Source organism: Eleutherodactylus coqui, chromosome 9 (assembly GCF_035609145.1).
Source record: "Eleutherodactylus coqui strain aEleCoq1 chromosome 9, aEleCoq1.hap1, whole genome shotgun sequence".
In the NCBI taxonomy this organism is placed as follows: domain Eukaryota; kingdom Metazoa; phylum Chordata; class Amphibia; order Anura; family Eleutherodactylidae; genus Eleutherodactylus; species Eleutherodactylus coqui.
The window spans coordinates 42,697,378-42,717,244 of NC_089845.1; the positions used below are offsets into that span (position 1 = coordinate 42,697,378).

Genomic DNA, 19,867 nt, shown 5'->3' on the forward strand with positions numbered 1-19,867 from the left:
TGGCCCCGCCTACCTCTGGAGGCTACGTAGCAGGTCGCCATTGAGTGAAGAGGCCTGAAAATAGTGGAATAGGCGGCGGCCTCGTCAGTAAGACCCTCCGCCTCCTTCTTCTCCTCCTCCGTGGACTCCACACCGACATGACGGCGCTGCGCAACCTGCTGCTCCTACTGCTGCTGGCCTTCCCGGTCACACTGCTCGGCGGCGGTGGGAGAGGTGCGTGCTGTGTGCGACTCTTCCGGACTAGCGGGGTGGGAGGCTGCGGGCTAGTCGGGCGCTCCGTGTGGGTGCCGGCCTCAGGCTGACGTGTCACTCCGCTCCGCCGCTCATTCATTCTGTGCCCGGCGCCGCTGATCTCCCCGGGACAGCTGGCAGGGGCTGCGGGGGATTCTATGTCCCCAAGGGGGGATTGGTCACTTCTGAGCATCTGGTTTAACTTGATGTTAGGAGATCAGCGGCGCGGAATGGGGTGAAGAGGTCAGCAGCAGGTAATGGGTCTGGGGGATCCGCGGAGTGGGGTGAAGAGATCAGCAGCAGGTAATGGGTCTGGGGGATCAGCGGCGCGGAATGGGGTGAAGAGATCAGCAGCAGGTAATGGGTCTGGGGGATCAGCGGCGCGGAATGGGGTGAAGAGATCAGCAGCAGGTAATGGGTCTGGGGGGTCCGCGGCGTGGAAGGGGTTAAGAGATCAGCAGCAGGTAATGGTTCTGGGGGATCAGCGGAGTGGGGTGAAGAGATCAGCAGCAGGTAATGGGTCTGGGGGATCCGCGGAGTGGGGTGAAGAGATCAGCAGCCGGTAATGGGTCTGGGGGACCGCGGCGCGGAATGGGGTGAAGAGATCAGCAGCAGGTAATAGGTCTGGGGGATCCGCGGCGTGGAATGGGGTGAAGAGATCAGCAGCAGGTAATGGGTCTGGGGGATCCGCGGAGTGGGGTGAAGAGATCAGCAGCCGGTAATGGGTCTGGGGGATCCGCGGAGTGGGGTGAAGAGATCAGCAGCAGGTAATGGGTCTGGGGGATCCGCGGAGTGGGGTGAAGAGGTCAGCAGCCGGTAATGGGTCTGGGGGATCCGCGGCGCGGAATGGGGTGAAGAGATCAGCAGCAGGTAATGGGTCTGGGGGATCCGCGGAGTGGGGTGAAGAGATCAGCAGCCGGTAATGGGTCTGGGGGATCCGCGGAGTGGGGTGAAGAGGTCAGCAGCCGGTAATGGGTCTGGGGGATCCGCGGCGCGGAATGGGGTGAAGAGATCAGCAGCCGGTAATGGGTCTGGGGGATCCGCGGCGTGGAATGGGGTGAAGAGATCAGCAGCAGGTAATGGGTCTGGGGGATCCGCGGAGTGGGGTGAAGAGATCAGCAGCAGGTAATGGGTCTGGGGGATCCGCGGAGTGGGGTGAAGAGGTCAGCAGCCGGTAATGGGTCTGGGGGATCCGCGGCGCGGAATGGGGTGAAGAGATCAGCAGCCGGTAATGGGTCTGGGGGATCCGCGGCGTGGAATGGGGTGAAGAGATCAGCAGCAGGTAATGGGTCTGGGGGATCCGCGGAGTGGGGTGAAGAGATCAGCAGCAGGTAATGGGTCTGGGGGGTCCGCGGCACGGAATGGGGTGAAGTGATCAGCAGCCGGTAATGGGTCTGGGGGATCCGCGGCGTGGAATGGGGTGAAGAGATCAGCAGCCGGTAATGGGTCTGGGGGATCCGCGGCGCGGAATGGGGTGAAGAGATCAGCAGCCGGTAATGGGTCTGGGGGATCCGCGGCGTGGAATGGGGTGAAGAGATCAGCAGCAGGTAATGGGTCTGGGGGTCCGCGGCGCGGAGTGGGGTGAAGAGATCAGCAGCAGGTAATGGGTCTGGGGGGATCCGCGACGTGGAATGGGGTGAAGAGATCAGCAGCAGGTAATGGGTCTGGGGGGATCCGCGGCGTGGAATGGGGTGAAGAGATCAGCAGCAGGTAATGGGTCTGGGGGATCCGCGGCGTGGAATGGGGTGAAGAGATCAGCAGCAGGTAATGGGTCTGGGGGATCCGCGGCGTGGAGTGGGGTGAAGAGGTCAGCAGCCGGTAATGGGTCTGGGGGATCCGCGGCGTGGAATGGGGTGAAGAGATCAGCAGCAGGTAATGGGTCTGGGGGTCCGCGGCGCGGAGTGGGGTGAAGAGATCAGCAGCAGGTAATGGGTCTGGGGGGATCCGCGGCGTGGAATGGGGTGAAGAGATCAGCAGCAGGTAATGGGTCTGGGGGGATCCGCGGCGTGGAATGGGGTGAAGAGATCAGCAGCAGGTAATGGGTCTGGGGGGATCCGCGGCGTGGAATGGGGTGAAGAGATCAGCAGCAGGTAATGGGTCTGGGGGATCCGCGGCGTGGAATGGGGTGAAGAGATCAGCAGCAGGTAATGGGTCTGGGGGATCCGCGGCGTGGAGTGGGGTGAAGAGGTCAGCAGCCGGTAATGGGTCTGGGGGATCCGCGGCGTGGAATGGGGTGAAGAGATCAGCAGCAGGTAATGGGTCTGGGGGATCCGCGGCGTGGAGTGGGGTGAAGAGATCAGCAGCAGGTAATGGGTCTGGGGGATCCGCGGCGTGGAATGGGGTGAAGAGATCAGCAGCAGGTAATGGGTCTGGGGGATCCGCGGCGTGGAATGGGGTGAAGAGATCAGCAGCAGGTAATGGGTCTGGGGGTCCGCGGCGCGGAATGGGGTGAAGAGATCAGCAGCAGGTAATGGGTCTGGGGGGATCCGCGGCGTGGAATGGGGTGAAGAGATCAGCAGCAGGTAATGGGTCTGGGGGGATCCGCGGCGTGGAATGGGGTGAAGAGATCAGCAGCAGGTAATGGGTCTGGGGGATCCGCGGCGTGGAATGGGGTGAAGAGATCAGCAGCAGGTAATGGGTCTGGGGGATCCGCGGCGTGGAGTGGGGTGAAGAGGTCAGCAGCCGGTAATGGGTCTGGGGGATCCGCGGCGTGGAATGGGGTGAAGAGATCAGCAGCAGGTAATGGGTCTGGGGGTCCGCGGCGCGGAGGGGGTCGTTCTGTCTGTAGTGTTTTGGTTTTTTTTATACAGAGTGAATATCGTTCGAAAAATCGTTACGAGAACACTTGCCCCGTAATCGCCCGTGTGATGGCGGCCGGCGAGAAGTCGTCTTTTCTCTTTTTTTTGTCTTTTTTTTTTCATTCATTTTATGCAGGTGTGAAAAACTAAATCGCCATTGTCTCGTTCGCTAATTGTCCGGATTAAATGGCGCTCATTGAGTTGTTTGCATCTGCTTATCCGCCAAACAAACCATTCCTCATTTGACCGCGCCAATCCCGTATCCGACATCCTTCTCTCCTTCCGAGGAGGAATCGCCTGGTGTAAACAGACTTTAGGGGGTGAAGACGCGGCGGAATTTCCGTACGGACCCTCTGTGGCGTTTACAACAGTGGATAAGATGTTGACGATCTCGTCTATAACGCGGTGCGACTTGAATTGCGCTGTCAATTTTGTCGCTATTTCTGCTACGGAATTCACCTTAATGAGGGGCTGAAATACGCAGTGAAGCCAAATGGCGCGGGTCTGGAGGCGGATTTTCTGCTGTTGATCAGCTGCAGACATTCCGCTGTGGAGCGGCCTAAGAGGGATTCCCACTGACAGCTGGCGTGATGCCTCTTCGGGCTCCTCCAGGGCGGCGCTATACTGAGCCCAGTGGATGGGAGCACCCTGTATGACCCCTGACATATGGTGGGGGGCTATGATCTGCAGTGAAGGGGGTTGTTGCGTTACAGCGACTTGTATCTGGCGTGAGAGCTGCTGGGGAGAAGCGTCACTTTAGCCGCTTCTCTCTGTGCTGAAGGGGTTAGCGGTGATGATGATGGACAGATGGGGTAAAGTCACGTCCGCCATTGTTGTGTTCATCCTGGAAATGATCTCCCCTGTAGTCGCCGCTAGTTGTAGCTATTAGCCCCCGCTCACACACACACACTTACTGCATGCGGGGAGAACAGACGCCAGACGACTCAGATTCTATTTTTTTTTTTTAACCCCTTAGGCTGGGTTCACACGGGGCAGATTTGCCGCGGAAATTCTGTGCGGAATTTCGCCATGGCAAATCCGCATGTGGCCGCTAATCCCAGGATTAGCCAGCCATGCCGACCGCAGCATGTTAATTTTTTTTTCCGCTGTGGCCGCGCTCTCCTCTATGGGAGCGCCAGCCGTAGCCGAAGAGCGAGCGGCCGGGCCGCTTCAAAACCACTGCGGGTTTTGAAGCAGCGATTCTCCTGGCGGAAATCTTGCGGTTTTCCGCTGCAGCCAAATCGCGACATTTCGCGACATGGCCTTAAGGATCAAGTGCTGTAAATATACAGCGTTTGGTCTTGGGCTTTAATCTAGCGGATAGTAAATATATGGAGCGGGATTAAAGCTCCTGCAGTCTAGCAGGCAGAGGTCGGCTGTCAGACGCAGCCAAGGACCCAGAGGAGAAGGGAGATGCAGGTTTTTAACTTCTGCCCTCTTTTCCAGACGACATAGCATCCAGTGATGTGTAGAGAAGGCAGGAAGCGGCCGCGCCATTTCCCACATGTCAGAGCCGTAGGTCTTAGCGGAGCTCTGCCAGTGACTACCCTCACCATATAGGGGTGTTTCCCCTGTAAGTAGGGCTCCTATGACGTGGGTGCTGTGCCAATCCACAATGTCAATTGCAGATGAGTCGCAGGTTGAAAAGGCTTCCATTGCCGTCCGTGCAGGTGGTCTCGGTAGTCAGATCCCACCAATCCCATACTTCCATCTTATAGGTGGATAACTAATTCCATGGAACGGCCCTTTTAACCATTTCCCTCCACAGCTCCGATGCCGGGACAGGCCAAATGGATTGGAAAGGGTTAAGGGTACACGGTTCTAGTGTATCCTCATTGACTTCAGTATTTGGGGAATATACAGGCGCTACAAAGCATATCCTGCTCCGCTGGCAGCGTGAGGCGCCGTCAGATCTTGTCCACAGTCTTCTCTTGGCAAAGCTGTTAAGTTTATTTTGGTCTTTCTTGGATGCCCTTCAGACAGTGCTCAGCAGGTGGTAGTGCCGCACCTGATACCCGCGGGGCATCTCCCGGTTTCTGGCCTCTTTCCCACTCGCTGTGCTCATTTATGAACGTTATATAATAAATGACATTATTGACACTTGGACTTCTCTCTTAATATTGTTATAGGTCCGTTAGTCGCTGCCCAAGATGCAACAGAAGATGAAGAGGCCATTGAGGACTCTGTCGTAGAAGATGATGACGATGAGGCTGAAGTAGAAGAAGATGAATCCACAGACCTGGTAATGAAGTCTCCCTAAGGCTAAGATCATATGATGAGGATCTGCCTGTAGCAAATCTACGGCAGAGACCCAAGGCTGATACGTGGCAGGTGCACACTGCCATTCACCTGGGCCCTGGCATTCCTCCTGTTGGGTCATTTGCCCCACGATCGGCCTGTGTAAAAGGACCAACAATCAGCTGTTTGCTGTCTGATAACAATGCTTGTTGACTGTCTGTACATCTCCCTGTGTGAATAGGAAGATGTCTGCACAGCCAGCATATGGGGAACGAATTACCGTAGCAATTCCCATCGTTTGTCCCCATAAGCCGATCTGCAGTGAGCGCAGATTGATGTGCTTTTCGATCAACACTTATTAAATCGGGCAGAGAACTTAATTGGTCTAAAAGGACCATAATCGGCTGGTTTTTTTCCTTCACTGTATGAGTGCGGTTGCAGAAACCTCATTAACTTGCATAGGAGGCAAACTTCAATGTGCCCTGCATGTGGAAATCGTTGTCACTTCCTCACTATGTGAATTTAGCCTTAGGAGGTTGTCCTATTTTTTAGCTGTTTAGCAAGAAGCAGGCAGCTCTGTACGCTACGCAGTGGCCTGTGTTGGTACTGCAACCCAAGTTCCACCGCAGTGCATCGGATTCAGTCCGCAGTACCAACCTAGGCCACTACACAATGTACGGTGTTGTCTGCTTCCTGCAGCAAAACCACTAGAAGTGGGAAACTCTTAAAGGGGTTGTCCCGCGAAAGCAAGTGGGGTTAAGCACTTCTGTATGGCCATATAAATGCACTTTGTAATATACATCGTGCATTAAATATTGGCCATACAGAAGTTATATACTTACCCCCTCCGGTGCAGGCGTCCCCGTCTCCATGGCGCCGACCGAAGCCTTCTTCTGCCTGGATTAGACGCACTTGCGCAGTCTGCTTCTTCTGTCCCGCTGAAGGGGCTGCTCCGGCGTGCGCAGAAGACCTCTGCGGCGCGAGCACGCCGGAGCGGGACAGAAGAGGGCAGACTGCGCAAGCGCGTCTAATCCTGGCAGAAGAAGGCTTCGGTCGGCGCCATGGAGACGGGGACGCCAAAACCGGAGGGGGTAAGTATATAACTTCTGTATGGCTCATATTTAATGCACGATGTATATTACAAAGTGCATTAATATGGCCATACAGAAGTGCTGAACCCCACTTGCTTTCGCGGGACAACCCCTTTAAGTTTAATAACATGGCCCCTATTGTCTATGATAAAATAATCAAGATTGGTTAAAAGAAACAATTTCTTTTCCCTTATAACGTAACATTTGCCCCTCTGGTCCTGCCTCATGCAGACCTCGCTATGGCTGCACCCCACATGACTGCTGAGCTGTGGCTGCACAGTTGGAGGGAGTGGAGTTCCCATTGCACAGCGGCAGCTGAATATGGTGACTCCTGGGGACCAATGATTCTCTCAGTAAATCCAAAGGAAGTTCTTGTCCAATCAGCGATGTGCAAAATACTTCTGTACACGTTCCGCTAAAATGATATTGGTGGATCCTACCTTCCCCAATGTATCTGGATGGCGGCATACAGTTAGACTAACCCATAACGTCTCTTGGGGAATTGAACTTTCGACTGGTATGGCCAGCTGTAGTGTCCCTGTGGTATCTAACAACTAGGCCACACATTCCTCTTTGTACTGATGCTGTGTCTTGGGTGATCAGTATTGACAATAGAGGCTCCTATACATGGTCCCTGCCAGTAATGTCCCATTTAGACGGGACGACAGTCGGGGAAAGGACTGCACGGGCGGGCGACGTCACCACTAAGGTCGTTGGCGCTCGTGCAGAGCATTTAGACAGGCAGAGATCTCTGCAGGATTGCGGGTTTCTCGCTGAGAGCTGTCTGACCTTTCAGTCCCATGTGCCTTCCCATATCAATGGAGCAGCGCTTGAGCATGCTTACTGCTGCTCCATGCATACCTGCGGGGCTGGCAGAGATTGCTAAACTTTGTACCCAACTTGTGTTTGGCAGACTCATAGCGATGATTAGTTTGATGCCGCTATGTTTGTACTGGGGGGGACATTGAACCCATATTCTTGTGGTCGGTGGTGGCCTCAGTTGTCGGACCCTCACCAATCACACACTTATACCCTATCCACATCATAGGTGACAGCTGCATATTTCCAGACCCCCCACCTCCCCCTGTTCATGGAGTACATAGTATTGAGAACAAGTGTACTTCGGTTTTTTCATAAAAAATCCTTAGAATTTTAATAATTTATTATATTTTAACAGACTGAAGAAAAAGAGGAGGAAGAAGACTTGAGTTCGGGTGAACCGAAAGCCTCTCCCAATGCTGATACCACCATCCTATTTGTTAAAGGCGAAGGTAATTCACTTTATCACCTGCTGCTCCTATTTCATTATAAGGATTGTCCCACAAGAAATATTCTGTGCAGGATTTAACCCTAAACAATACTTTTTGTGGGACAATCCCTTTAACCAACTACCGCTGACAACTGGCCTTCTTGCTGTGCCTTAAAGGGGTCGTCTGGTTAGTGTATGAACGTATACATTTTCACTCATCCACTGCTATGACCCCCACCAATCCTGAGGCTTTTGGACCACTGCGCCCCTTCTCTACTCCCCTATTTCACAGTGCAGGATCGCTTAGTCCCATTTTTCTAAGGGCTCTTTCGCACGAGCGCAAAAAAAGCACATTTTTACGGGCGACCAATATACGTGACCATCTGTGGCATTGGTCTCCAATGCAGTTGTTCACATGGGCGATTATACGGAGCATGGAAACATGAAAAATGGAACATACGTGACCAAAATACATGCTGATGCATATACGTTGGGGAAAAAGATAGTTCTGGAACTGTTTTGGCCAATATATGCCGTTGGGTCCCATAGACTCCTATAGTAGCAGGGGGGAAAAGGGGAGGGGGAGGCTGCGAAAAGCTTAAAGATTCCTCTATGTAGGCATTAGTAGTCATTCAGAGGAATAAAGCCGAGCGAGGGTTTTCCAGGGTGCGATGTAGTTTTTCGCTAATAACCACGCTCAACGGTTGTGTGAATGGGCGAGAAAACGCTAATTACCCTGGAAGAAAAAAGTCACGCGATTTTACGGCGTCGGTGAGAAATTGTAAAAACGCATACGTTCGTGTGAAGAACCCTAATGCTGAAGCAAATGGGCAGCTGGTCACACATGCACGGCAACGGCTCCATTCACAGATAACTGAGCACTGTGCTCAGGCAGAGTACAATCAGTTTGTGTCCATCACTGAAGCACAAGGACATTCAGCGCCATATTTATTAAGGCCCTCTACCACTTTTATATATACAAGTGTGTTGGGAGAAGTGGGTGAGGCTGTGGAGTTTTTCAACTACAACATTTATCAAAAGTGAAGGCACCCTATTGACAAAACTAGTATGTACTGCACGGGGGGGGGGGGGAGACGGGCACATTACTTGCATCGTGTGCCATGTTTTTGTCTGGTAGGGTGTCATAAGGAAATATTGGGTATGTAAACAGATTCCACTTTCTGAAAGATGTTAAAGGGGTATTTTCAAATTGTGAAGTCGCTCCTAGCGAATCCCTGAAGCTTTCCAGCCACTACACCACGCACTTCAATGGGTAGTGCTGGGATGGCAGAGTTCAAACACTTGGCAATCTCAGGAAGCCCCATGGAAGTGAATGGTGTGTGTTTGGCCATTGCTGTTAAAACTTCGCGTGTGTGTGTGTGTGTTTTCTGCTTTCTCTGGATCAGTGTGGTCCCATTGATTGAACCCCCACCTAATGGCTAGTTATTCCCTGTAGATGGGGGATAACTGGCCAAGAGGGGAATACCCCTAACTCTCATTACGAGTTAAATAAATTGTAAGTAGCAAAACTAATGAGAGTTTTACATGGGCAGACTTTTTTCCCTATTGAGCTCCAATCAATATACAATGTCATTGGCCCTCATTACTGCCGTTTATATGCAACAGATTGTATTGACATTTTCTGTCATCATACCAACAGCAATCATTCGTACAGTTTGCATTTTGTCGTTGTTGATGTGGCGAGATGTTGCCCACGGGTTTTGTGTGTGTCTGTTTTGTTTTTGTTTTTTTTGTCAGCTGATTGAATTATTTATTCAGGAAGACAAACTAGTATTTGCTCAGGTGTCGGCTGATTGCGATGTGTACATGGGTTGATGGTTGGGTTCAAACATTAAGTCCCGTTTACACGCAAAGACAATCTTTCAAAGCATTTAAAGATTGACAGTTCTAGCGATCATTTTGCGTAAAGTGTTAATGCACACTAATGTTCATTATCAGCTTAATTTGCATGTGAAAGGGCCTCCGGGAGCTGTTTGCTGAGCACAGCTCTGCGATCTTAGCTCTGCACACAGCTCCATTGTTCTTGCATGGGCTGTCAGCAGAATACACTGTAATTTCCGACACTCGTGGAGAACACGGTGTGCTGTCCCTGTTATTGTTCTCCGGCTGAACGATGAATTTTAAGCTTCCCTTAAAATCATCGTTCAGCCAAACAGTGAACAATGGCGTTTACACGCAACGATCATCGCTCATATGCTATCATTTGAATGAATTTTGAGCGATAATTGTTGCATGTAAATGGGCCTTTATTTTGCTAGCTCATCAGCCCGATAGGTAATCCTGTGCAAAGTATGTGATTTGCTGCATCGTCACATGTGAATAAAACCACTTTTCTCTTCTTCCCTTTAGATTTCCCAGCTAATGATATTGTGAAGTTCCTTGTTGGCTTCACAAACAAGGGTACCGAAGACTTCATCGTGGAGTCGCTGGATGCCTCATTCAGATACCCCCAAGATTACCAGTTCTACATCCAGAATTTCACAGCTCTCCACTTGAACACTCTCGTTCCTCCGCAGAGGCAGGCCACCTTTGAATACTCTTTTATCCCTGCTGAACCTATGGGCGGACGTCCTTTTGGGCTGGTCATCAACTTGAATTATAGGGATGCGAGTGTAAGATTTCATTATACTGTTTTTATAAAGTCTTACCTTCTTCTTGAAACGCCTAAGATATCTTGCAAGCAGTAGAAGAACATGTAATAACCTAAAATATCCTATTAAAAGCAATGGGGGAAAAACGACAGAACCTCTTTATGAAGTGTGAGTTGCAAGACACAATGTTGTATCGCTAGTGTCCTATATGAAGGCAGTCTTGCATCTTTTTTCAGTATCTGCACTTCTGACATCCCTCAAACCATGCTGCACTATACCCAATCTCCTACTATACTCCCTCTGCCGTGTTCACGCTCTGCTAAAATTCTGATATTGATCACCATAAGAGTGCGCTCACATGTTGCCGATTTGCTGCAGCTATCAGTGACCTGTAGACAAGTCCTAAGTTACAGTGATCAAGTCCAGCTCCGTTGCATTAAGTTGGATAATTAAATGACAGGCGCTTTGCTCCAGAGATGAAGGGATTCTGTACTTGGAGGAAGTCGGCGGCCCCTTCTTTCTAGCAGTCAGTAGGGGTTTGTGACCTGGTTTCTGAGTATATTTTTTAATTATTTTTTTTTTCCCTAGGCAAATACTTTTCAGGATGCTGTATTCAATCAAACTGTGACTATAATTGAAAAGGAAGATGGTCTGGATGGAGAAACGTAAGTGTAGTACAACTAGTAATGTGAATCACAAGGCAGAAGTCTGATAAATGGTCCCACCCTGGTTGATACTGGGTTCTTTAGGCGGGGTCCACACAGGGCGGAATTTCCATGTGGACCCTCTTCACCGAAGTTCTGTGGTATTTACAGTAGAGACAAAGTGGACGAGACTTTGAAAATCTCACCCACAAGCAGCGGAAATAATCCACACAAAACCCATGTGGAAATTGACATGCGGGGCGGAATTCAATTCTGCAGCATGTCAATTTTATCGCCGTTTCCGCTATGGAATCATAGGGGGGGGGAATCCGCACAGGAATTTGCGATAAAACCTGCAGTAAATGGTGCAACTTTAACATCCTTTGTTGTGTAAAAGCACATGCGTGGGTTACCATTGCAGGTTATGTATAGGTGTTGCTACTGATAACTCATGTTAAACCTTTTTATCTTGAAGGATCTTCATGTACCTGTTCCTTGGTGGTCTTGGGCTGCTCATGGTTGTCGGTCTGCATCAACTGTTGGAATCCAGGAAGGTGAGCGCAGATGTCGGCTTCTTACGATTTCAGCAGAGGGCTTTACCCAGTTGTAATAGTTATATACTCCATCCTGAACATAAGGACTTGGGAGACTTCTAAGAATTCATGCAGGGGTTCGGGGTGTGTTCACATAGTGGAGTTTGTGCCAATATTCCGCAGCAGAAAATCCAGGTCCGTTTCCACATCAATCTGCACCATAGGGGCCGGTCTGAGCAGACTTCACCCCTTCAATAGAAAGGGTGAAATATGCTGTAGATCCTCGTCCAAATCTGCACAAAATCATGCAGGTTTTGGTGTGGATCCACAGTGCAAAATCTGCTGCGATCTTGGTGAGCCGCTGCGATGTGTGAATTTACTCTTAACAGTAGAAATGTCTGAGACTGAAAATCGATTCCATACAAGTTAGTCTGTCGTGTAAATATACGCTTCGTTAGTTTCAATTCTATTAATCCTTTTAGGTGACAGATAAAAGGAATAGTCTTTAGAAGGACCGGCTCACCTGAGCGGAATTCCATTGTGTATTGCGTGCGCCATATACACAGGCATAACACGCGGTGAATGGAGCCAATGAAAGTACATTGCTTTCCATTGATTATTCACACTTGCGTATAATATGCGCATTTAAAAAACCGCAACATGTTCTTTTTTTACCGTGTATTATGTGGGATGCCTATCCTATATGGTTGTGTATGTGCTGCCCTTTATATGCATGTTGCTAGGAAACAAGACGGGCGTAAAGCATTTCAAACAAAAACAGGAAGCCAATGTGTGATATATGCTGTCATGCGCAGACATACGTGATCACAATCGCTGTGATTGCAGCTCCACCTCCCGGTAAAACACTGCCATTTACCATACGTTCATGTGAGCCCGCCCTAGTGCAATAGTATATAATGCTCTAGATAGAAAACAAAAACCAGAGTGTTACAGACCCCTTATCAAGGGATATATGAGAACCATTGTTCTATGGCTATTTATCGCATTCTCCAGCCCTTCAACTCAAACTGATAGTCCGTGTGCGCGCCACCACGAGGGCCAGTTTTCCCCTGTAACTGAGGCTCCTATGGATGACCCCATTACAGTGAAAAGTTGTATTTAATAACTTGTAAGTTCTTGTCCAGGTGGAAAGAATATATCTAAATTTCATGTTGTACACGATCTACCTAAAAAAAAAAAGGCTAGCGGTGCATCCATAGAACATCTGTATGTACACGACTCCTGAGGTCTCTAGATAGTAGTGTGCTTGCAGCTAAATGCCGTTGTGCTCCTACCTGCAGAGAAAGCGTCCCACCCAGAAAGTGGAGATGGGCACATCTAATCAAAATGACGTTGACATGAGCTGGATCCCTCCGGAGACTCTGAGCCAAATCAGTGAGTATTTATGTTCATAGAAGGTTTCTTTGCCTGCTGTTGGTAAATGGTAAATTACTAATTTATACATTATGGGACTAGTACTTGTAGGCTCTTCTAATGTGATGTAATGTATCGGCCAACAGTGCGTCCATTTGTAATGTCCTAAGCGGTCGGTGGGTTTTCTGAACTGTTGGAAGACCGCCGGCTTGTGTTTTACTGCAGTATCTGTCTGTTCTCTTCTCTAACGCTTCTTGCTATCTGTTTTTTGTTTTCTTGCTTCCTTGCGACCTCAGTGCAAAGTAGACGAGGTGAGATTACTTAATTTTCTGAGTGAAGTACATTCATGTTTCTGCACTGCTTGTGATCTTGGTTATGTTCTGCTGTAAAGACTTGGTGATGATACACTGACTGTTGTGTTAAAGCACAAATTATGCAGCTTTCCACTGGTTTAAATTGATTTTTTTTTTGTATCCTGCACATAAAATAGCCTTCAGATTGTTGGCAATAATCGTTACATCTATGGCCAGCCTTAAGGCCTCATGCCCACGGCCGTGTCGGACTCCGCCAGCGGAATATCGCAGCGGACTCTGACACGGTGCCCCCTAAAGACCCCATACTCTCCTCCTCTCTGGAGGTGCTGCGAGAGTCCTGTCCAGCGCATGACGTGGTGGGCAATGAACACGTATTCCCGTGATACTTCCACTATGAGCACAGCTGTAGTATCGCAGGACAGACATTGACTACAATGGAAGTCAGCCACGTGTATTTCCACGGAAGATGGCACATGCCGCGATTTCTTTCACACTGGAAATCCGCAGAAGAATTCCGCAGCGTGAGCATTGGAAGGCTAAAAGCCATTAGGTTAATAGAACCCAATAGCTGCGGAATAGCATGGCGGAAAACGTGGCACAAATCCGTCCGTGGGCATTAGTCCTTATTATGTGAAGAAGTGGCCCATACCAAAATACTTAATGTTTTGTGTGATGACAAGGCACGTGGCTTTACTAGCTACTCTTTGCATGATTTGATTTGATTATTTACAAATATGCATGGTTTACTTCTGTGAGGTCAGTTACGGCCCATTTAGACGGCAGGAGCTGTGGGGCAAACTATGCACAACACCCGTCCCAGTGATGCCCGGTCCTGTACGGTTACACCGGAGCGAGTATTGCTGGCATCGGCATAGAGGTGGAGGGGACCGAGAAGTGTTCACCACCCACCACCCACCTCCATTCATAGTAAGCAGCGGTCGTTCAGAAGTGAACAATTACTGTTTACATTGAATAACGTGCTGTTTTCTGCATTCAGAAAGTGAACAATTCTCCTTCAGCCGCTACATTAATCTAAACTGGACGATTATCATTCCCACTTCAATCAGAATGATTGCGTCCTGTTGTGTTAAAGGGCCATTAGCTATTAGGCAACTCTGTTCATCTACACAATACGCTAACATTTTTTTTTTCACTTTTCTTGTAGACAAAGCTTCCCCCAGAAGATCTCCACGCAAAAGAGCCCAGAAACGGTCAGCGGGATCTGATGAATAAACAGACTGTCGTCATCTAAAAAAAATAATAAAACCTCCTGTCCACTAATACTGGCCGCTCCTGTCCAGGATGGATAACTTGTGACATCCATAATGGAGAGTGGAGTGCGATGTGAAGTGCTGTAAAACATTCAAAATCATTGACTGCAATTTTTTTATCTTCTCCCCCAATGGATTTTTTTTTTTTTTTTTTTTTAAGTCTTGATCCCCACGTAAACCTAAAGTCTGATGCGTCACCCAGGACATTGGAGTACCAGAATACTGCAAAGCATTCAGGTTCTGAGTTGCATGACGGTCTGTAAGACTGTGGCTATGGGCATCTTTTTAGTCGTCTTTATCTCTGCTCCTCATCTATACATCTCAGCCCGAGAAAGCTGTGGTGTATATTGGCTGTAGCCTTGCTGATCTACGTGCCAATTTACTGAAATCTGGTGAAGCCCACCAGTTCATCTTGTTCCTAATTTAACATGTATTTGGGGAGAAAAGTGCTAATGAGCTTTCTTGCCTGTCTCCAAGTTTGCAGCTGGGAGCTTGCTCTAACAACATCGTAGACTTCTACTAGAAGTCTTCACTACGGATGGCTTGGTTTGGGAAATGGTTGGAATATTGTACAATGGGGTCTTTAAAAGATTGGAATATAAAGTGGTTAATTAAAAGCATTGTGTCCATGCGGGCGGCCAGAAACGTTCAGAGAACAAAGCTTACTGTTTGGAGATGGGAATATTTTGCCATTTGAAGCAGCCTGGAAATGTACAAAGAAATAAATTCTTAAATAAAAACAATTTTTTTTGTAAAACAGCTCACATTTCTGCAAGCTTCACTAGTGACTTTTGTTCTTATAGCTCCACCCCCTTTAAATAATAAACTTTTTTTTTTTTCAATGGCAAAAGTAAGTGTAAACGCTTAATATATTATTAAATAATACAATATGTATTCTGTAATAATACAGAAAAATGCATTTCTCCACTCAACAGCTGTTACTGCTTGCCTGCCTCCTGCACTGACCAATCACTGACTTTACTGGTCAGATAGACACAGTCTGAGAGATCAGGTTACAGTTGCTGCCCACTGACTTCTATAGAGAGGGGAGCAGGGAGCTGCTGGACAGACTCTTACATTGCTGCTTCTGTATCTAGTAAGCTTTCTCTTGCTCCAGAACTGGATTCACAGCTGCAATGCTATGTAATGACCTCCATGCTCCTGCAGGTGTCCTATAGGACTAACTGTGTGCAGTTTATGGGAGACGCCCTAGCAGATAGTCTCCACCCGCTCTGGAGCTGAGCTCAGGGCAAACTGACAGGAGAACTGCTGAAGAATACAGCTTACAAGTCAGAATTAGTGGTGTTACCCATGTACTTGCATGACTGCTTATTCTGAAAAGTCAACTGAAAGTTTAGATATGCTGTAACTAGAGATGAGTGAGTATACTCGCTAAAGGCGATTGCTCGAGCGAGCATTGCCTTTAGCGAGTATCTCCCCCGCTCGAGACTGCAGGTTCGGGTGCCGGCGGCGGGCAGGGAGCGGTGAGAAGCGGCTGTCAGCAGGAGGGAGAGAGAGATCTCCGTTCCGCCCCGCTCTCCCCTACAGCTCCGTGCCCACTGCCGGCACCCGAACCTGCAGTCTCGAGCGGGGGAGATACTCGCTAAAGGCAAGGCAATGCTCGCTCGAGCAATCGCCTTTAGCGAGTATACTCGCTCATCTATAGCTGTAACCCCTTAAGGATGTGGGGGCTTTCAGAAGGCCCTTGGCTGCCATGGCAAACGAACAGCTGTCTGTGATCTGAACATGGAGGACTGTTCAGGGCCCTCGAACATCAATCAGGGCATTTAAAGAGTTAACAGCTACGATCAGCAGCATTAAGTGGGTTTGCCAGTGAAATACTAATGATGACCTATCATCAATAGTTGATTGGTCGGGGTCTCAAGCGACGGACCCTTGCTAATCAGCTGTGCGGGCGCATGCTGTCAGGGTCGCAATAACAGAGGTCTGAGTGGAAGCCTCTGTACCGACCCCTGTATAGTGGCCGGCGCTTGTAATTGCAGGCACGGCTCTTGTTGAAATCAGTGGGAGCCATGCCTGCAGTTACAAGCACCAGCCACTACACGGAGGGTGGTGCGGAGAGCTGCTGCTCCGACTTTTGTGTTTATTGCAGTGCTGACAGCATGCACCCGCTCAGCTGATTGGTCGGGGTCCTGAGCAACGGACCCCAGCTGATCTATCCTGATGATAGGTCATCAATAGTTGGTCATCAATAGTATTTAGATGGAAAACCCCTTTTAAAGGAAGTTTGTCATTGACTTTCAGCAGTGCAAGCTAATTGTATGATAACGAGTGACTGGTAGATAAATATAATGGGACCTATTTTTATCAGGTTCTCCAAAGCAAAAATATCACAGGTGCCGGACTTCCTATGCGAAAGCAATCCAGTTGGTGGTCCACATGAGCAGTGGTGTGGGCACATGTGTCTGTTGTAAACCCACCCCCTGAGTCTTGTTTGATGTCTGTACTGGAGGCACCATGTATTGGAAACCTCCTCTATAAAGATGACTGTCCATGCCATCATTTATGATGTGTGTGACCGCAGCGGATCCTGTAGTGTGGTGCAGGCCCAGACCACTGCTTGATGTGAGCCGCCCATTGCAAGGCTCTGGTGGTTGGGCCTCGTTCACACGATACGCCTGTCTGTGAAGTCCATGGTTTCCAATGGGTTCTTTCAGGCTACAAAACATAGCAATGATCTTGTAGCTTGTGTGAACAAGGCCTTATTGGCATACTTGACTTCCATCTATCAGATGCTTCAAAGTCCTCATGCCTTCCATTATTCTGCCACACGTGTTATCATGTAAGTAGCTTACACGACTAAAGCCAACGGCCAGACTTCCTTTTGTGTACACTTTGCGCTTATATTTTTTAGCGCATCCGTTTTACCCAGAGGCTGTGGGGGTTGGAGGAATAACACAATGATTGGGTTGGAGGCACCTAAAAGTTGACAATTTCCTTTTTTAACGTGTAGTTGTCATTTCCAAGAAGTGTTGGTCGGTGGGGGTCCGCGTGCAGAGACTCTCCCACCCCCTTGCTCATCCAAGCACTGTCTCTGCTCGTTAGCTGAAGATGGGTTATATTGCCAATCTACAGTCAGCAAACAGGACTTGCGCTCGGAGGAGACCGTCTGTTGCTTCATCTCCAGAGGTCTGTGAGGGACTCCGCACCCCACCAATCAAAACTTTTGACATCCTTATACCATAGCAAATTTGTTTTTCTGGAGATGATAGACCTTTAAATATGACTTTTTAGATTGCTAGCTTGACTGTAAAAGAAGAAAAACATTCTGCAGCTGTGAAGGAGCAGAGCTCTGAGGCTGCAGCCTCTGTTAAACGACTTCCATGGAAGGGGAACTCCCTACCTCCTGTGGCAACCTGTTCCATGCATTGATCCCCCTCACTGTCTAATATCTAATCTGTGTCGCCTCCCTTTTAGTTTCATCCCATTGCTTCTACCCTTTCCTTTTCCAGCTAAGAATAGGGCTGATCCCTCTCTCTGCTCTATGACAGCCTTATTCTCATTTCCATAAGGAAAGATGGAGTAACGGTCACCATTCTGCTTTCTGGGTTCTTCGCTGGTCTGTGTTCTCTAGGCTCCAGCAATGCTGTATTGAGAGATGTGACGGTCTACAGCAATGTAGGTGAGGTGCTTCTGCCCCCATCTGGTGTTGGTTGAATTGGTAGAGCTGCAGTTGCATCAATTTGCTTCATCATAATTCATCTTTACACACACACTTGTGCACCTTACCATGCTGGACCTTTCACATGTGATAGAATGCTCTAGCAACAATGTTGCCAAATATGCTGTTCCTGAGTTCCGCACCAAAATCCACACTAAGGCCTCATGTCCACGGGGAAAATCAGGCCCGCCGCGGATTCTTCATAGAGAATCCGCAGCGGGTCCCTCCTGCCCCGTGGACATGAGCGCTAAAAATCAGAATAAACTCACCTGCTCCGGACGATGCGGTTCTTCCCTTCCTCGCAGCCGGATCTTCTTTCTGCGGCCTGGCGGATGTGCTCGGCGCGCCGGGCACATCCACCGGGCCAAAGAAAAAAAAGATCCGGCCACGAGGAAGGGAAGAACCGCAACATCCGGAGCAGGTGAGTTTAATTCTGGTACGGGGTCCTGCAGATCCGGACGGCTTCCATAGGCTTCGCTAGAAGCCTGCGGGAGACCCGCACGAAAATGGAGCATGTCCATTTTTTTTCCCCGAACGTGGATTCGTGCCTGACGGGAAAAATGACATCTGCAGGTATTTATCTGTGGGTGTTCAATGCATCGCTATGGGTCGCGGATCCGCGAGCGTGAGAAACGCTGTGGATTTTAAGCCCGTGGACATGAGGCCATGGAGAATCCGTAGCGGGTCCCTCCTGCCCCGCGGACATGAGGCATAAAAATAAGAATTAAACTTACCTCTCGCCCGCTCCGGATCTTCCCTTCGGCGTCATCTGTCCGTCGCGGACGGATCTTCTTTCTTCGGCCCGGCGGATGTGCAGGGCACGTCGGTGACGTGCCCCGCGCATGCGCCAGCCCGAAGAAAAAAAAGATCCGGCCGCGACGGAGAGAAGATGGAGCTGTGGCGAAGGGAAGAACCGGAGCGGGTGAGTAAATTCCGTTTTTTTTTTGTTTTTTTATTTATTTTTTTGTCTCCCGTGGATCCGGGCGGCTTCCATAGCCTTCAATAGAAGCCTGCGGGAGCCGTCCCCGTGGGAGACCCGCACGAAAATGGAGCATGGTCCAGATTTTTTCATGCTCCTTTTTTTTTTTTTAACAACACTTTTATTGACCATCCGCGGGTATTTATCTACCCGCGGGTGGTCAATGCATCCCTCTGGGGTGCGGATCCGCGTGCGGGAGAAGAGTTAAAATCCGCTGCGGATTTTAATTCTTTTGCCCGTGGACATGAGGCTAAGGGTGACTACCCACTAGCGGTTTTTTTTCTGCTGCGAATTTGCTGATTTTTTTTTTTTTCCAATTGTCAATGGGACTTTCTAATGTTAACGCAACGCAACTTGCGTTTTTGGTGCGTTGCGTTTTTAACATTAGAAAGCCCCATTGACAATGGGAAAAACCCCGCTAGTGAATAGTCACCCTAACGCTGCCTTTACATGAGCTTGAAAAATGCAGTAAAGTTGCGTGTTGCAATGCACACAAATCTCACGAATACCAGGTTTCCCCGGAACTAAGCCCTCTCCTAATTTTTCAGGAAATTGGTTAGGAAAAATCCTTATGCGGTGAAAGAAATAATGTGCCCCTTCCTTTGTATAGGGAGGGGCCTCCTCAAATACCAAAATGAGAAAGAACCCCCTCCCTCTAGCCCAAGGACGTGCTTTATTTTTGGCTAGTTGCCATAATCACTTCTGCCTCCATAATTGAAAATTAATGGAAACACTCCGCAGCAGAGGATGGCTACTTCCCTGCAGGAGTACGAGGTGGTTTTAACATAAAGATGCCTCGCCTCCCCGGGGACATTGCACATTGGTGAGCGTGATATTGGTCTGAGTTTCAC

The 19,867-nt window shown here is 49.2% G+C and overlaps 1 protein-coding gene across 1 annotated transcript; it reads left to right on the forward strand.

Annotated features, from left to right (window-relative positions):
- The first annotated feature begins 7 nt into the window (after positions 1–7).
- SSR1 (signal sequence receptor subunit 1) lies at positions 8–15,105 on the forward strand. The gene is made up of 8 exons (XM_066579293.1): positions 8–213; positions 5,159–5,271; positions 7,536–7,629; positions 9,978–10,240; positions 10,808–10,884; positions 11,339–11,417; positions 12,698–12,791; positions 14,250–15,105. Exons 1-8 carry the CDS (start codon positions 138–140, stop codon positions 14,315–14,317), a joined length of 864 nt encoding a protein of 287 aa, XP_066435390.1. The 5' UTR covers positions 8–137; the 3' UTR covers positions 14,318–15,105.
- The last annotated feature ends 4,762 nt before the right edge of the window (positions 15,106–19,867 follow it).

Bases quoted from the DNA above. Each gene is read 5' to 3' on its own strand.
- SSR1 (XM_066579293.1), top strand. From the start codon at position 138: ATGACGGCGCTGCGCAACCTGCTGCTCCTACTGCTGCTGGCCTTCCCG. The intron at 5,272-7,535 runs GTAATGAAGTCT...ATATTTTAACAG, and splicing joins AAGATGAATCCACAGACCTG to ACTGAAGAAAAAGAGGAGGA. The intron at 7,630-9,977 runs GTAATTCACTTT...TCTTCCCTTTAG, and splicing joins CCTATTTGTTAAAGGCGAAG to ATTTCCCAGCTAATGATATT.